Source organism: Saimiri boliviensis, chromosome 14 (assembly GCF_048565385.1).
Source record: "Saimiri boliviensis isolate mSaiBol1 chromosome 14, mSaiBol1.pri, whole genome shotgun sequence".
In the NCBI taxonomy this organism is placed as follows: domain Eukaryota; kingdom Metazoa; phylum Chordata; class Mammalia; order Primates; family Cebidae; genus Saimiri; species Saimiri boliviensis.
This window is the reverse complement of record NC_133462.1, coordinates 67,863,878-67,883,061: the sequence shown is the minus strand read 5'-3', so window position 1 is coordinate 67,883,061 and position 19,184 is coordinate 67,863,878. Positions and strand designations below refer to the sequence as shown.

General features: G+C 37.1%; 1 protein-coding gene across 2 annotated transcripts in view; it reads left to right on the top strand.

Annotated features, from left to right (window-relative positions):
- The window catches only part of USH2A (usherin), a 777,205-nt gene that overhangs the window by 240,193 nt on the left and 517,828 nt on the right, over positions 1 to 19,184 (top strand). The window contains exon 20 of one of the 2 annotated variants that reach the window (XM_003930351.4): positions 11,177 to 11,410. In XM_003930351.4, the coding sequence (XP_003930400.3) occupies positions 11,177 to 11,410 (234 nt within the window). Of the gene's footprint in view, positions 1 to 11,176; positions 12,695 to 19,184 lie in introns of those variants that run through there. The other variant, XM_074385188.1, reaches the window with a different exon arrangement.

Below are 19,184 nucleotides of genomic sequence, written 5' to 3'. Positions count from 1 at the left end.
TACACAACAGACCTTACTAATACAGAGATGCACTATTAGATGGAATTACCATCTGTTCAGAGTGAAATGCTGGCATCTGTCTTAGATGCTAAAACTAAAATGATATTATTTCTAACGAAACAAAATTAACTGCTTTTTACTCACCAACTTTAACTTGTAGTGTGTAGTTGTATCCAAGGAAAAGGCTTGTTTGTGATCACCTCTGTGGCCAGGTCTGCATTTAGACATGCGACTTTGCTAGGGGCTCTACTGGCCTTTTTGGCACGTGGAAATGGCATGTAGAAATCACACTTCCAATACACAATTTAAGCTTTATAATGTAATATGTATCCTATAAGTCATTAAAACAACACAATCAAGCTTTGTAAAAATTGACTGAATCAGAGAGGCTTTAGTATGCAAAATAGTTTGACAGATGTGCCCTAAAAAACTGCAAGGAAAGAAATTTAATAGGCAAAAATTAATCTGAACAAAGTTGCTATAGGTCCCACAGTGACACCTTTAGGAAAATACAAACTGTATCTTTCTTCTCTGTTAGACTATTTTAAATTTTCTCCCACATTGACATATATAAAAAATTTACATTCAGTGCCCCCTCCTTTTAATTTAAAGCCTAAGTATCCTATTAAAAAATGTCTCTAGCTTTTGGAAGTTAGAGAATTTGGAGGATCAAGGACGTTGGTAGTTTCCATTCTGATGTTAGATCAGTGATGCTGCTTTCTGAGAAGCCAGACTTCTATATATCACAAAATAATAAATTGTGTCACACCAGCATTTAATGCATGTACACAGTGCATTAACTGTAACTGTAGTACATTTATTTGTGCTGGAGGAGACTTGAAAATGATGAAAAAATCAATACTTTGCTGTCAGAGAAGCAAGTGTTACGATGCATTTAAGTAGTTAATTGCATAAGCCCCATAAAAGCTTCAAGTTTGGGTAGCAAGGATGCCATAATTACAGTCCAAGCAACTACCTTTTATTAATGGTGGACTTTAGGGAACGGTGGTTGCTATCATCATTGCTGCTGTATGTGCAGTTTAGAAATAATGGATCCTTTTCTCTCTTCATGTGTAGGGTGCTAGTTTTGGGCAAAATATTGTGATCACCAGAACAAGGTAACGTTTGTTCACCGTGTTCACTGAACTTCTCTAGAAGCAGGGTTTTTTAGCTTTTTTTAATATCACAGAATATATAGACAAAGAATATTTGTATGCCACGCTAAGGTAAAGGAACAAGGTGGCTGAGAGCTGAAGGGAATAAACCAGAGGGGCTCCTGCTGGCTTCCCAGGAGCAAAGGGAATCAGGATGTCTGGCACTCATTCATGGCTTATTAACTTAGAAGCACTGCTTTAAATTATTCAATCAAAGAACTTTGAAACTGGAAGAGATCCTAGACATAATCAAGACTGTCACTCTAAGGAAATAACAGAAGAATAGACCCAATAATGGATTAACCAGTGTTCTATAATTAGGGTCTTAAAGAGCTGATCTGGAGCCTACATTTTCTCCTTTCCAGGTCTTCTAGTCATATCCTCTCCTGAGGGTGACTTATCAACAAAGAAAAAAGCAGCAAAATATATTTTGTTCTTTCTTCCCTGGTCAAATCATAGAAGGCAGTCAATAAAGTGATGCTGAGTCATCCCCGAGAGTTTCTGGGGAGAACTTGTTTCTCTTTAGGACACTGATTGGTGAGCAGTTACAGTGGCACCGCTGCCCAGAGAAATCATGGCTCATGACCTAGACTTCTTGTGTCCTGGTCCCATTGCCCTTTTCCAAGTGTTTCAGCCTACCAGTGTTGGGCAAATTGTATTTCCTGCATAGTTTTGCATTTCTGTGAAAAAGTCAAAATCAGTTTCTACTGACAGGTGCTTAAGAATGTCTTATATAGTGTGCTCCCCATGCATCCCTAAAACATAGAAAGACTGTTTGTTCTTAAATTCTTGTCCTCATCATAGAAAGTTGATGATATGTTGAGATACTGACACAGACATACAATCTCTGTAGGCAAAAAATGAACAGATTCCATTTTAAAGACTAGTACCTCAGGAAGAGCTTTGCTCAGCTTTTAGTTCTTATCCTTTGGTGCTCAAAATGCCACACTACATAAATTTTGCAAGTCTATATGTATTCATTGTGATACACAAGTAATTATGTTATAAAGTAATAAATGCTGCATAAAGAAGAATGCACATTATAACATTTTATAAAATAGTATCTATATATTGAATAGACAAGATACTAGATTACCCCTATTTAAAAATACAAATGCTATTTTAAAAATACAAGAATTTTGTACTTTTATTCCAAGTGAAAATAGACATTTTATTCTTAGGAATGATGACTACTGAAGATTCATTTTAAACTTTGTATATTATTCTTAGAAATAATGGATATTGAAGATTCATTTTAAACTTAACATTTACAAGACAATTGTCCATGTAAATACAAATCGATTTTGAATATAGATGACTCGTATTCCTTTATAATATATACTTTAAAGATGGGTTCTTGTATTGATAGTGCCTTGTATTTGTATTGAAACTTGTTTTGTAAAACATAAAGCAGATATGCGTAATGTTGTAGAAGCAATTGCTGTCAACGTATTTCACTGAAAATGTATCCTCACGCTGCAGATGAGAAAGCTGAAGCAGGTATAAGTATTAAGAGATTTTTCTAAAATCACACATATTGAGACATTAAAAAGTGAAATATAATTTTTAAAAGTCTACAAAGTCCCTTTCATTACTCAGTGCTGTCTCTTAACAAACTGTTTTATAAATTAACAAATCTTTAAAGATCATGTTTATTTTTACCTGTAGTTTCTTTCCTTTGAAAATTTGATGAATAATTCTTTGCTACTCCAATCTCTTGATGATTTTGTGTGGGTATATGTCTGTGTTTAATAGTTCAGGAGTATCTACTTTTCTTATTCTACTTGTATGTATATGATACCAGACTAGTTTAATTGATTGACAATTTCACGTAATTCCCCCTTCCAGTCTTAGAGGAACCCTGAAAAGAATAACTCAGTAGGATATTCACCCTTTCAAACAGGCTTAGTTGACTCCTCCATGTGAAACAGTACAATATACCTACTGAAATGTTTTTTGTTTTGTTTTTCTTTTAACCAATCGAATAAAAATGTACTCTAGTTCTATTCATTCTCAAGAATTGACTTCTAAAGGACAGTCCCATTGCTTGGTGGAATAATTCCCCTGGGAATCAAGAAGTGCTCTACTACTTTAAATGGTGAACATTGATTTTAATGGACTCTCAAGAATTTTCCTATTGATTAGAATCACTTTGCCAAATTAAAAAATGTGTCGTCTAATTTTCAATAGTTATTACACAAAAATAACAAAGTTGCTAGAATTCCTTTAGTATTGTTTTGTATGACTCTTAATCTATATTCCTGATTAAGATGTCATTTTTGGATTATGCCACTGATGGGGGAAGGAATCTGATTTCTGTGGTAGTGCTGAGCTTCGACATTATCTCCATTCAGTTGAGTGGTTGAAGTAAAGCAGAGATGTATCAACTTTCAAACAAACGGAACCAGAAGAAAGGTTGCTTTCTTTTTTTTTTTTTTTTTTTTTGAAACCTAAAAGTAACTTCTTTATTTCAATATAATCGTACTTTTTATTCCTATTCCTCAAGCACCATCTTCCAAACGTTCACTGGCTTCTTTCTGAGATTTATATTCTTTTTTTTTTTTTTTTTTAATTGCATTTTAGGTTTTGGGGTACATGTGATGAACATGCAAGATTGTTGCATAGGTACACACTTGGCAGTGTGGTTTGCTGCCTTCCGTCCCCCCGCCTGTATCTGTCATTTCTCCCCATGCTATCTCTTCCCACCTCCCCCCTGCCCCTCCCCCATTTCCCCCCAACGGACCCCAGTGTGTAGTGCTCCCCTCCCTGTGTCCATGTGTTCTCATTGTTCAACACCCACCTATGAGTGAGAATATACTGTGTTTGATTTTCTGCTCTTGTGTCAGTTTGCTGAGAATGATGGTTTCCAGGTTCATCCATGTCCCTACAAAGGACGTGAACTCATCGTTTTTGATGGCTGCGTAATATTCCATGGTGTATATGTACCACATTTTCCCTATCCAGTCTATCATCGCTGGACATTTGGGTTGGTTCCAGGTCTTTGCTATTGTAAACAGTGCTGCAATGAACATTCGTGTGCACGTGTCCTTGTAGTATAATGATTTATAATCCTTTGGATATATACCCAGTAATGGGATTGCTGGGTCAAATGGGATTTCTATTTTTAGGTCCTTGAGGAATCGCCACACTGTCTTCCACAATGGTTGAATTAATTTACATTCCCACCAACAGTGTAAAAGTGTTCCTATTTCTCCACATCCTCTGCAGCATCTGTTGTTTCCCGATTTTTTAATGATCGCCATTCTTTTTTATTAATCTGGCTAGTGGTCTATTTTGTTGATCTTTTCAAAAAACCAGCTCCTGGATTTATTGATTTTTTGAAGAGTTTTTTGTGTCTCTATTTCCTTCAGTTCTGCTCTGATCTTAGTTATTTCCTGTCTTCTGCTAGGTTTTGAGTTTTTTTGATCTTGCTCCTCTAGCTCTTTCAATTTTGATGATAGGGTGTCAATTTTAGATCTCTCCTTTCTTCTTATGTGGGCACTCATTGCTGTATATTTTCCTCTAGAGACTGCTTTAAATGTGTCCCAGAGATTCTGGTATGTTGTGTCTTCGTTCTCATTGGTTTCGAAGTACATCTTTATTTCTGCCTTCATTTCATTGTTTATCCAGTCAACATTCAAGAGCAAGTTGTTCAGTTTCCATGAAGCTGTGCGGTTCTGAGTTAGTTTCTGCATTCTGAGTTCTAACTCGATTGCACTGTGGTCTGAGAGACTGTTTGTTATGATTTCTGTTCTTTTGCATTTGCTGAGGAGTGATTTATTGCCAATTATGTGGTCAATTTTAGAGTAGGTGTGATGTGGTGCTGAGAAGAATGTATATTCTGTGGATTTGGGGTGGAGAGTTCTGTAAATGTCTATTAGGTTTGCTTGTTCCAGGTCTGTATTCAGGTCCTGGATATCCTTGTTGATTTTCTGTCTGGTTGATCTGTCTAATATTGACAATGGGGTGTTAAAGTCTCCCACTATTATTGTGTGGGAGTCTAAGTCTCTTTGTAAGTCATTAAGAACTTGCCTTATGTATCTGGGTGCTCCTGTATTGGGTGCGTATATATTTAGGATCGTTAGCTCTTCTTGTTGCAGTGATCCTTTTACCATTATGTAATGTCCTTCTTTGTCTCTTTTGATCTTTGTTGCTTTAAAGTCTATTTTATCAGAGATGAGAATTGCAACTCCTGCCTTTTTTTGCTCTCCGTTTGCTTGGTAGATCTTCCTCCATCCCTTTATTTTGAGCCTTTGTGTATCCTTGCATGTAAGATGGGTTTCCTGGATACAGCACACTGATGGGTTTTGGCTTTTTATCCAATTTGCCAGTCTGTGTCTTTTGATTGGGGCATTTAGTCCATTGACATTTAGGGATAGTATTGTTATGTGTGAATTTGATGCTGTCATTTTGATGCTACCTGGCTGTTTTGTTGGTTAGTTGATGCAGCTTCTTGATTGCGTTGATGCTCTTTTACCATTTGGTGTGTTTTTGGAGTGGCTGGTACTGGTTGTTCCTTTATATGTGTAGAGCCTCTTGGAGGAGTTCTTGTAGAGCAGGTTTGGTGGTGATGAAATCTCTGAGTGCTTGCTTGTTCACAAAGGATTTTATTTTTCCTTCACTTATGAAGCTGAGTTTGGCTGGATAGGAGATTCTGGGTTGAAAGTTCTTTTCTTTAAGGATGTTGAATATTGGCCCCCACTCTATTCTGGCTTCTAGGGTTTCTGCTGAGAGATCTGCTGTGAGTCTAATGGGCTTCCCTTTGTGGGTAACCCGACCTTTCTCTCTGGCTGCCCTTAGCATTTTCTCTTTCATTTCAACCCTGGTGAATCTGACGATTATGTGCCTTGGGGTTGCTCTTCTTGAGGAATATCTTTGTGGTGTTCTCTGTATTTCCTGGATTTGAATATTGGTCTGCCTTGCTAGTTTGGGGAAGTTTTCCTGGATAATATCCTGAAGAGTATTTTCCAGCTTGGATTCATTCTCTTCATCACATTCAGGTACACCTATCAGACGTAGATTAGGTCTTTTCACATAGTCCCACATTTCTTGAAGATTTTGTTCATTCCTTTTTGCACTTTTTTTCTCTGTTCTTGCCTTCTCTTTTTATTTCATTGAGTTGATCTTCGACCTCTGATATCCTTTCTTCTGCTTGGTCAATTCGGCTGTTGAAGCTTGTGCATGCTTCACGAAGTTCTCGTGTTGCGTTTTTCAGCTCCATCAATTCACTTATACTCCTCTCTATGCTGTCCATTCTCGTCAGCAGTTCGTCCAATCTTTTTTCAAGGTTCCTATTTTCTTTGCGTTGTGTTAGAACATGTTCTTTTAGCTCATTGTAGTTTCTTACTACCCACCTTCTGAAGTCTGATTCTGTCATTTCATCACCCTCCTTCTCCATCCAGTCTGGTTCCCTTGCTGGTGAGGAGTTGTGATCCCTTTTAGGAGGACAGGTGTTCTGGTTTCGGGAGTTTTCATCCTTTTTGCGCTGGTTTCTTCCCATTTTTGTGGGTTTATCCACCTGTTGTCTGTCTCTGCCCCAGGGAGTTGGAGCTTTATGAGTTTCCGTTGCACTACTGCCTTTTTTTGATTTTTCTTTCAGGTCTGACCCGCCCAGCTAGCAGCACGCCTAGCCACTGCCTGCCCGCAGGGGCTTTGCTGAGCTGCTGTGGGCTCCGCCCAGCTGCCCTGAGCTCTTCCCTGTAGATTTTGAGTCCTTTTTATATGGGCGTAGTTAGAACTGTCTGGGCAATGGTGGCCCCGCCTCTGTTATGGCGGACTCTCTCTGTTGTGGCAGGTTGCCTCGGCAACGGCGGGTTGCCTCGGCAACGGCAGCCTGCCTCCGTAGTGGTGGAGAGTCTCAGTAATGGCGGAAGCCCCTCCCCCACGGAGCCGGACCGTCCAGGTTCAGCTGTGCTTGGTTTGAAGGGCTCAACCCAGAGGGTTTCCAATTACTGTTTTTGTTTTCGTTGTTGTCGGGGGTAGAGGGGTGGGACCAACCGAGCCTGATCACCTGGCTCCCTGACTCAGAGTCTTTTCTTTTAAGTTGAACGACCCCGCGTTCTGGTCGCTTGTTGAAAAGGCGCCGGGATCTCCCGTGCTGCGACTCACGGAGTCGGCTCGAACTGCGGCGCCGGCTCCTGGCGGATTTTTTGCCTAGGAATCTCCTGGCCTGACTCGCTATTTCAGATGAATGGGCTATTCTGCCGTCTCAGGGCTCTGATCGCCAGCTAAGAGGGCTCCCAGACCAGTGGCTTTTGTATGGAGAACCGCAGCAACAGGGCGTGGTCACAGCAGCCTCACGGGCGGAATCAGCCCCACAGGGGCCAAAACAGCCGCACTGGCTGGGACTGCGACGCTGGCGACCCCTCTGCCTGGGTATCTCCTGGTCTGTGGGCAATAAGAGTTCATCTGGAAATGCGGCGTCCACTCACCCTCTGCACCTTCACTGGGAGCTGAAGTCCTGAGCTGTTCTTAGGCGGCCGAAAGGCTGCTTTCAAACAGCAATGAAACTGTTCAGTTTTTAAGAGATATTGGAGGTATATTCATACTTCTCAATATTTAGTTAAAATGGGAATCCTATTCCCAATACACCAAATATGTATAATTTGTGACTCTCTGTCTATATTGTTGGTATCCAATATGGTAGTCATGAATCATATGTGGCTATTTAAATTTTAAATGCAGTTAATTAAAATTAAGAAATTTGAAATTCAGTTTCTCATTCTTACTAGCTCATTTCAAGTGCTCAATAGGCTTATTATAAGGCTAGTGGTTACTATATTAAACATTACAGATCTAGAACATTTCCTTCATTGTAGAAAGTTCTATTGGACAGTATTAGTCTAGTAGTTTTTACTACCGTTGGCTATTGCTTATTACTAGGCTAGTAGTTAGTTAAACTAAAAAGTTCATGTCTCTGTGTCCCAAAACCCTAGAGAATCTAGCAAATTGCAATTTTAAAATTACGTAATTGGTTCTCCATTGCTTTCTTGAGCACAAGACTAAAACAGCCTTCCTTTCCCAGTTCAAATCATAGCCAAGAATGGCCTGCTAAAATTTTAATACAAATACGGAACTCCAAACTCTGTAGAGAGACTTAGTGGGTGAAGACATTTCTGAATGGCTTAGCCTTTTGTTTTGTTTTGGATTATTTTGAAGTAAATCATAGCTTGTAGGATGAAATCTTTGAGAACCTACCATCTAACTGATTTTTAGCAAAAAAAAAAATACTAAGAAATTATGCTTATAAGTCATAGATTCATACATATATAAAAAATAAAATATCACATGGGCTGCAGTGGCAGAAAATAACCAGAATTGTTAATTATCTTTCTAAGTTGATAAACTTTTTGCTCAGTGCCTTTTCTTTTGTACTAAAAGTTAAAATAGCATCAAAATGAATTGTTTCTCTTTGAAAAGCTGGACCAAAATCTAAAAAGTAACAAATAGCCATTGTTCTAAGTTGTTTTACTGTGAATTTCCTTTCATGGTTTAAGGGCTTCAATTCTTATATTCATATCATTTTGACTTATATTTATTGAAGCAGGCAATGACTTTGCGTCTGTGTATGGCCATGTTAACACAGGTATAAATTAAAAGTTCACAGACGTAGTTTGGGCCCTTAATGAGTAGGCTTGGTGATTATGACATTTGTTCCATTCTCCACTTCCACCTCTCAAATTCTGCAGATACACTTAGAGGGTGAATGAATCTCAGCTCACAAACTCAACTGTTTACGAAAAAGAAAAAAAAAATCTTCATTTTCAATTACTCAGCTGTTACTCTGATCATCATTTCCAGCAAGTTGTAGGGAAAACCTTAATCTCTGTCACTCCTAGGGTTTCCCAGTAACCTTCAAAGAATTGCCAGTGTCTCACCACCTCAAGGTATGGCAAGGTCCCAACATATGTAAGGGCATGGGGCTGCTACTGCTCTAAGGCTTAAGCTGCTGCTGGAGGTGTCATCATTTCAGGGCCAGGGTACCCTCTGGGACCAAGAGGCTGACCAAAGTTAGCTGCCTGGACGGTTGTGTGTAAACTGCTGAACTCACAGGCTTGTTACTTTGTGCTAATGCTCTGTTTAACATTGAGTGGTTATTGCTTGCTTGCTTTAATTTAAATCAATTTTTAAGCTTTAAAAATCAGAAAAGTAGATATTAAAGGAACTTTTTGACCAAAGAAGATATACAGATGGCAAATACACATAGGAAAAATGTTCTGTATCATATGTTCTAAAGGGAAATGCAAATTAAAGCAAGATACCACTACACACCAATTAGAACAGCTAAAATCTCGAACACAAACAACACCAAATGAGGATACACAGTAGCAGGAATGCTCATTCATTGCTAGTGGTAGTGTAAAATGGTACAGCCACATTGGAAGACAGTTTGGCAGTGTCTTGTACAACCAAACATGCTCTTACCATATGATACAGCAATTGCACTTCTTGGTATTTACTCAAAGGAATTGAAAACACAAAAACTTGATATATAATTAGATATATACATATATATGCACATTATAGCAGCTTTATTCATAATTGCTAAAACTTGGAAACAACAAGGATATTTTTCAGTAGATGAATGAATAAATAAACTGTGATAAACTGCTATATCCAGACAAGGGAATATTATTTAGCATTAAATGAGCTATCAAATGATGAAAAAACATGAAGGAAACTTCAGTGCATATGATTCAGTGAAAGAACATCAGTCTGCAAAGGCTACATGCTCTATGATTCCAACTAGGACATTCTGGAAAAGGCAAACTGTGGAGATGAGTAGTTACCCAGGGTGGGGGCAAGGAGAGATGAACGGGCAGGGCACAGAGGATGCTTTGGGTAGTGAACATTTTCTGTGTGATAGAATAATGATGGATTCAGGTCATCATACATTTTTCCAAACCCAGAGAATGTAAACACCATGTGAGAGCCCCAATGGGAACTATGGACTTTGAATGATGTTAACGTGTCAGTGCAGATTCATCTACTGTAGCAAATTAACTCTTTGGGTGCCAGATATTGATAATGGAAGAGACTGTGCATGGGTTGGGGAGATACAGAACTCTCCACCTTCTCAGTTTTTCTATGAACATAAAATTGCTCTTTAAAAATACAGTCTGTTGGGTGTAGTGGCACCTGTCGGTAGTCCTAACTACTTGGGGGGCTAAGACAGAAAGATTGCTTGAGCCCAGGAGTTCCAGTCTGTAGTGAGTCATCACTGTGCCCGTAGCATAGCCACTGCACTCCAGCCTGGGCAACAATGTGAGACTCCATCTCTTAAAAAATAAAAATATGCTACCCTGGCATATAGTCTATGAGGTAGCTGTGTTCCACAGGAGCAAGCAAAGATAAATAAAAAGTCTTCTTAAAAATGATTTTCTGACTCTCTTTTACACAAACACAAAGTATTGGCAAACTTGCATTAATATTCCTGCATTACCCATTGATTGGCATGGATTATGCTTGGCCCCTGTAAATTGCAGCACTGAGTTGATGCCACTTTAAGGTGAGGGGCTCTGCCCAATGGGATTAGTGCTAGTCATTGGCTGTTGGTTTCACTGTGGGATCCTGCACCTCCTGAGTGAGGCAGCTTTTACTCAGCCAAGGGAATTTCTACACAGAAGGGGGCAGCCATGAGCCATCAGAGATCAACAGGCACAGGAACTGGGCCGTTAGGGTACATTATTGGTAAAGGGACTCTGGTTGGGGCTTCACCCAGAGTACAGCAGCTACTATAATATATAAGATCTATTATTTAGCTAAAAAGAATAGAGAAGTTATTTTCAAGAAAAAATTTAATGTGAAAGTTTTCTGTGAAGTATGTTGGCCATTTTAATTTTGTTTTGTTGCATTTAAGATAAACTATATATTGTGTTTTCAGTTCCTAGAACCATACAGATACTTGAAACCACAAATGATTTTAAGTGTGATATATACATATATATATGTTAATATGTGTGTCTAGAGACACATTTTTAAAACCAAATTCTCGAATGTAACAAATGTTTTCTAATATTTAGCACCAGCCCAACTGAGGCCGCCTCTGGTTAAAGGAATCAACAGCACGACAATCCATCTTAGGTGGTTTCCACCTGAGGAACTGAATGGACCCTCTCCTGTGTATCAGCTGGAAAGGAGAGAGTCATCGCTACCAGCTTTGATGACCACGACGATGATGAAAGGAATTCGTTTCACAGGAAATGGGTATTGCAAATTTCCCAGCTCCACTCACCCAGTCAATACAGACTTTACTGGTAAGTGTGTTTGACATTGCTTTATATAGGAGACGCAAAGCTCCAAAATGTTTTCTATTATTGTTATCTCTTTACAATGAATTTTTACTATACCTACTATACTCATTGAGCCCTTTGATAACTTTTGCCTGATTGTGTCAGCATGTCCATCTTTTTAGAATTCTGGGGAGAAAAGTCAGGTAAGTGAAGGAAAGGGGAAAAAAAAAAGATGTGGATGAAGAGACAGCCTTATTGGATCAAAGTATATGCTTTGTATTTGTATTTTGGCAAAGTATTTGCCAGGACATGTTCCTTGAAATATTATTCACTGTGTTCTGTGAGTGAATGAGTTTGAAACATTCCCTCATGTTATCAGAGATTCTCAGTGCACACCAAGTTAGTTACTAAAGTCCCTAAGAAGCATTGTAAGAAAGCCATTTAACTTTGCTTAGCTAAGCATGCCTGACAGATATTTGATGTACTGTTTTCTTTTTCTTTCTCTCGCTCGCTTCTTCTGTGACAACTGAATATCTCATGTTCTATGACAAATATCGTGGGAAAAACTAATCCCAGGATAAACATAACTTTTCTCTAGGCCAAGACTATGGTGAAGCAAGTGAGGCTCTTGCCTCAATCACAAAAGGAACTAAAATCTCAGTGTTAATGTAAATATTTTAATGCAGTGTTTTTAAAATGAAAATCAATGTGAAAGCGCTACAAAAATCTTATCAAAATTTAAGTAAAGACAGATTTGATCCTATACTGGCAAAATCCTACCTCACTGGCCTTATCCTGCTCCTGGCCTTAGTAGTACCACAATATTTTGGAAGTCCCATGACCTCTGTGAATTACAGCTTCTAATATCACAATTTCAGTATAACTGTAAAAAACTCTATTCATGGTACATACTTCACTTTTCCCATTTTTTAAAGAAAATTTACAAAGTATAAGATATATATTATTCTGTAAACTCATAAAGATGTTCATTTAATCATCCATGAGAAAGTCATTTTGGAGCAAATGGCTAGTCTTTAAAATACTGCATATGTGAAGACAATGAAATGGAATCTGAGCTATAAAATTTGTATTGTTTTATTTTTACCTAAAACAGTAAATAGTTTGCTTTTCGTTGAGGCTGGCTGCCGATGCACCTTTGTAATGAATCATGATTATGTTCTAGCTGAGATATATTGAGATTAATGCATGCTTAACTAGTCCCCCAGTACATCAAAATCATCTCTGAGTATTAGAAATTGAACCATTGAGCTAAAAATGCTCAAATTCTGCTTTATATTCTTAAAATGGAAAAAAAGGAGAAGAAAAAAATAGGTAAAGGAATACATGCATAACAGTAAAACCCTTTTCTCCAGTGAAAATAGAAACCACCTCCCTGGTCCAATATTTGGCTCGTGATGTGTTTCTTCCAGGAAATAGCATCCGTTTCCATTCAGCTGGGCATAGCTGCTGCATAGATGTCAGCTTGCATTTGCAGGCTAGCCAGCAGACAGATTTTTGATGGGATCACCTACTGTTGTTGCAGTGAAAGATAGAGTGGCCCGTCCACCGTTAATAAATTTAGTCATCCTTGCTATCTCCCTTGCCGGCCTGATACTCTGAGGTGCAAGGGCTAGGGGCAGATGCAGTGTCTGGGAAGTTTTCCAAATTCCTCTTTAAAAAAGTTAGGCTGTAAACACTGGCCTCACTAAGCAGGATCCTTCTGTCTATAACAAAGCCTCCAGCTGCACAGAAAATGTGCTTGGAGTACACATCATTTGAAGGACAAGGCAGGGAGATCACAATTCTGGCTTGAACTACTCTCTGGAGCTTTGGTGATTCCTGGAGAATGAGAAGTTCTTCCGCATTCAGGCACGTTCTGGGACATTGTGATGCCCTTTTTAATGGTAGCTTGGCTTTCCTTTTAAGACTCCCTTTAACTTTTAATATAACCAGGTATAGGCTAAGCTATTGGTTTGATCCTTTGGCTGACAGCTTTAGCTGAATGATTTTACTGAGTTGTACCAAAGCCTAACTATATTTACCCAATTAATGAGCTAGGGCAGATTTTCAAACCCAACTCAATGGCTTTCTTTAAACTTGCCTCTTTCCTAGAGAAGTAAGCATATAATTAGCGTCTTATGTTATTCTTCCTGATACATTATCCTATTGAATCCCTCTGCAACTCTATAAAAATCGTTCTTTTTACCCTCATAGTACATGAGGAAAAGAGGCTCCAATGAGTTCCTTGCCCACTGTTCTGCAGCTATTGAATTTCAGTGTTGAAATGTGAATTGAAGCCTTCCAAATGTAAAGGCAAGGCCTCTGCTACACAGTGGAAAGAAACTTTTGTAGACTGTTCATTGGAAGTGATGGAAGTAGGAAGTATATAAAAATAAGAAAGAGGGCTAGGAGGTGAAATAATTATCACCCAAATATTCTTTAGCCAATATTGCTAAACTCTTTGGATTTGTCTTTCAGTTAGTTTCAGCTCACAAACAGCAAGTAGTATTGGCATTATTTATTCATTTATTTGTATTCCCAAAGACATATAGGGATCAGTTTTTTTTTATAGCAATTAAATCCAGAGCGTTACTAGGAGCCTAAATGTTTAATATCTAAATAACATTATGTTAAATGAGCTGAAGTGCTGTGTGTTAAACAGTGCTTTCAACTCACACTCCTTTATATTTCATGTAGTTTTTATATTCTGAGACAAATTTAAGAGCAAATCCTTGAAACCTCTAATATGATGAATTACATTTTAAAAGTTAATAACTTTAAGATAACTAAGATGTCCTTTAGTTTGAATTATTCAATTCAAAATCGCTAACTTCAACTAAAGTGACTTCTGAATAGAAATATCAATACTCAAAGACAAATATGTGATGATGTACATAATTATACATATTTTATATATGAAAAAATAAGTTAAACTGTACCCATCAATGACAGGAATTATAAATGCATTCATAACACATTTCATGGCCATGAGCACTATATTGAAAAATCTCTGTAAAGAATATCTCATTACTATAGTCCAAGAAAGGAATCTCTTATACAACTTATCCCTCTTTCATATTTGCTTTAAATATTTTTTACCTTACACAATAGAAGGAGAATAATTCAAGCATATGAATTTATGTTTTAAAATGTCATTTAATATTGTAAGTTATCAAGCTTAATACTGTCAATAAACTCTATCAAGATCTACCTTTGGGCAGAAAGAGAACCAGGTAAAGCTATTCTGAGACCTGTTTTTGCTTCCTTTTCTTTTCTGATGCAAGTGTTCTTTTAAAAATCTAATCTCCAGTAAGAATATATTATCAGTCATTTACATCGTAGTTTAAATTTAAAATAATTAACTCTGGGTATGATTATGAGGACTTTGAAGAAGATTAACTGATAAATTAGTTTCAAATCCAGGCCCCATTATTTATTAGCTAAATGTAATTAGACAACTCATTTAATCTTTTTTGTGTTTCAGTTTGCTTTTTTTTTAATAAATTAACATAATTCTACTTAGAATATTGGTATCCAGCAGGTGAATGAGGATTTAAAGGAGATAGCCCACCTAATGAACTTTGCACCGTTCCTACTACACAGATTATTTAGTACTCATTAAACATTAGCTATTAGTTATTCATTTAACAAATATTTATTAAGTACCTACTATGAGACAGGAGCCTCAGATTATTTAGTACTTGTTAAACATTAGCTATTAGTTATTATTCACTTAACAAATATTTATTAAGTGCTTACTATGAGACAGGAGCTTTCCTAATTGAGAATATTCTACAATTATTAAATCCACATTCTATTAATTTATTTGCTGTTATACATGCAAAATATATTTGCTCAAATGTTATATCTGGGGTATGAATAATATGCAGTATTCTGTATTACAATGTAATACTTGTGTTATTGAAAATGATGAAATTAATTGACTTAGTGTTGAGGAATTGGGCAAACTATTTTTCTGAGTGTTTAATCTTGCTCATCTATTAAATTAAGGATTTTGTTGGATGATCAACGCTTCTAACCTCTAAAATTCCAATTCTTTGAATACAGAATATTTAAGAGGCCCCTCAATCCAAAATAAAAGTTGTAACCATGGTATCTGTGCGTTTAAAAGCACCTAGATTTTAAAATAAATTGTATGATGTTATGTTTATTAATACAATTTAAGATTGATATAAATTTACTGTTTTTCTCTGCTAATTTAAGAAACTTAGTGATATGGGCAGAATTCAACATAAAATAGATATTCAGTTCTTGGTTCATATCAGACGATATAAAGAAGCACAAAATTACAATAGTTTCATGATCTTATAATTAGGCAATGATATAAACAGTCATGGTAAAATAGTCCCCTAGTTACATGAGGTTAACAAGACTTTCTTCTTCCAACACAGGAATAGCAAACAGAGCCTCCCCTCCCTTATGCAACTAGAAGGGGATATCATTGTGTCTTCAGAGAGAAAAAAATTATGCTCATTTTTTTTTTCAGAAATGCAGAGTAAATCTACTTGATTTACACAAAGAATTTAGTTCTTTCCTTGTAATGCTAGTAATCCAAATGGAACCTGGTAAAAACAGCAACTAAAATACTTCTCAGATTGGCATTCCAAAGGTGACCCTCTTTCTCCTTGTCACTTATTTTTTCCTATTAGCGAAAACAGGTCCATGATCATTTGGGGGAAGGTTTGACTATTGTAGTATCCAGATGCCAATCACACCAGCCTTTTAAACTGCTTTTACTGGTGACCCTGCCCAGAAATCAGGAACTGCCTTTGGGGAGATCTTTGTAGCAAACCACTGGGGAGATGAGCACACACATGCACCTGGATATAATTCCCTTTTATTTGTCTTCACGAGAAATGTGATTACTGATGTTGAATATCTTGCAGATGAGAACTCTGTACAGTTTCTTCATAATAATGATGTTCAAGGACACTAAATGATTGTCATACATTTTTGTATGATAGTATTCACCTTCCCAAAAATGGCTGAACTAAAATGCTTTAGAATACAAAATGCAATTAATTACCAAGGGATGAAAAAAGAAATGCAACACCAAAAATCAATATGTTTTAGGAGCACATTTTTTACCTCTTTTACTCTATAATATTTATGCCTTATTGTTATTAGTTTTTATTATTTTTAGTGAATTGGGACATTTAAGCACTTCATGAAAGAAAGCTGATTATAAGCAGTTATAGTGAAGCTGCAAGTAGGGCAAACTTCTTCAGATAGACTAATTAGTAAAAGCATATTAATTCTGACCTTCAACACCCTTGGTGTCCCAGTATTTGTTTTCCTTGGAGTGGGAGCAAACATTTTGCCAGAAAGTGCTTAAAAAAAAGAAAAAACAAAACAACTAAACAAAACCCCAATTCTTTTGAAGACAGATTTAAATCACAAATTTTACCTAAACTTTGATGTTAGATTTCGGCCCTAGTTATTGAAAAACAAATATAATAATCTACTATGTGCCGTAGCTGTTTAGTAAACAGGCAGTAATTATATTAAAAATGTAAAGGCAAGAGTAAGAACATGGTATGTGGGAGCAAAGTAAAGGAGAAATAATTGTCAGAGTATGACAAAACTCTGCTGTGTTTTCTGATTATGAAACAAACAGAGATGAGAATGGCTGGTTGAGTTCCTCAGTTTGGACTGAGCACAAGGATTCAAATGTATATCTTCTTAGAATAACAGAAGTCACACTGACCCATGATAACTAGAGATATGGAGAAGTAAATGTCAAAACTGTTTATTTTTTATTATATGTAGTAGAAAGATATAAGTAAGTTTTTAGGAAATATCATCAAATGGCATTGATGACATTCACAGATTGGAGAGGACCATTATTTCCCCATTCACCAAATTCATCATAAGGCCAGTTCAAGACTGCGTGTGTTTTAGCCCTTGACTTTAAAAAGTAACTGAGTTTGAAGCATATTTCTGTAAGTCTCCTTTTGTTTGAAATATTAATGTTAGGTAGCTGGTAAGCTGAGCCAACACTGAAAACAAACTGTTTTTGTTAGTTGCTAGCCTATTTTAGTTAACTTAAAGCATCTCTTTTTTTTATCACTGTTATAATTTTTCAAAATGCATTTTCACCTGATACACAAACCGCACATGTATTTCTATGTATTCATGCCACATGCATAAACATATATTTTCCAGATTGTCTCTGGGTTTTCTGTTACCACTTAATGGGCTCTCCTTGCCCACTGCTTAGACAGAGCCAATTTATCAAGACAGGGGTATTGCAATAGAGAGAGTTTAATTCACATAGACACAGCTGTATTGGAGAATTGAGTTTTATTATTACTCAAATCAGACTCTCCAAGAGTTTGGGAATCAGAGTTTTTAAGAATAATTTGGCTGGTAGTGGGTGGGGAGGTGAGAGTGCTGATTGGTTGGATTGGATGTGAAATCATAGGAAGTCAAAGCTGTCCTCTTGTGCTGAGTCAGTTCCTGGGAGAAGACCACAAGATCAGATGAGCCAGTTTATTGGTCTGGGTGGTGCTAGCTGATCCATTGAGAAAAGGGTCTGCAAAATATCTCAAGCACTGATCTTAAATTTTATAATAGTGATACTACTCCTAGGAACAATTTGGGGAGGTTCCGAATCTTGCAGCTGGAGGCTGCATGCTTCTAAACCATTATTCCTAATCTTACAGCAAATTTGTTAGTCGTACAAAGGCAGACAGCTCCCCAAGCAAAAAAGTAGCTCTATTTAGGGAAAAAGCTGTTACCATCTTTGTTTCAAAACTAAAGTATAGACTATTTATTTCCCCCCAAGGTTAGGTCAGCCTTTGGCCAGCAATGAACAAGGGCATCTTAGAGGTTAGAAATAAGATGGAGTTGGTTAGTCCCAATCTCTTTCACTGTCATAATTTTCTCAGTTACAATTTTTGCAAAGGCAGTTTCATTTCTATATAGCCTCAAATATACCTGCTCAAATTGTCCAGTGTCATTTCTGCCAGTACGTTGACCATTTTGGAATCTTTTCAAAGACTTCATTGCTTTAAAAATAATGCTGTTGTTTAATGACATTTTGTGTCACTGTAACACAGACTAATTTTAATTTCTCTTTTATTCAGCTTACATGGGTAGGAAAAGGAACTTTGAGCAGAAAAAGAATTATAATTGGTCAGCAATTATAGTAAAACTAGCACCTTTGAAGATGACTGATTTTTTTATTTAATAAGATGAATTGTTTTGTATATGTTTTCTTGAAAAAATTAGTTAAAACATTTAAAGATGTATAATTATAGCTATTTTATACCAGTTACAGCACTCTTGAAGAATATAGATTAAGTCCCTTTCTATTCAGATAGAGAGGAATCTGGGAACATCATTGTCAAAATGCCATCTCTTTCAAAACTTGGTTTTAGTGCTCTAAAGAAATGTTTTACAAGATTATGCACCAAATTCATATGGATCTGAAGCCACTCAATTTTTGCCTTCTCAGAAGAAAGAATTTAATTGAGGGGACATAAGGCTGTGTAAGAGACCCAGGCTAATTTTAGACCAGGAGCAAAAGTCTATTAAAAAGTTTTAGAGCCAGAATGACAGGAAATAAAGTATACTTGGAAGAGGGCCAAGTGGGTAACTTGAGAGACAATTTGACCTTTGACTTGGGGTTTTGCAGAAGGTTTTGCGTCCCTTCTACCCTGATTCTTCTCTTGTGGTGGGCTGTCCACATGTGCAGTAGACTGCCAGCAATTGGAAGGAGCTGAATGTGCAGTGTGTTTGCTGAAGTTGTAGGCATGCTCACTTGAAGCATGTT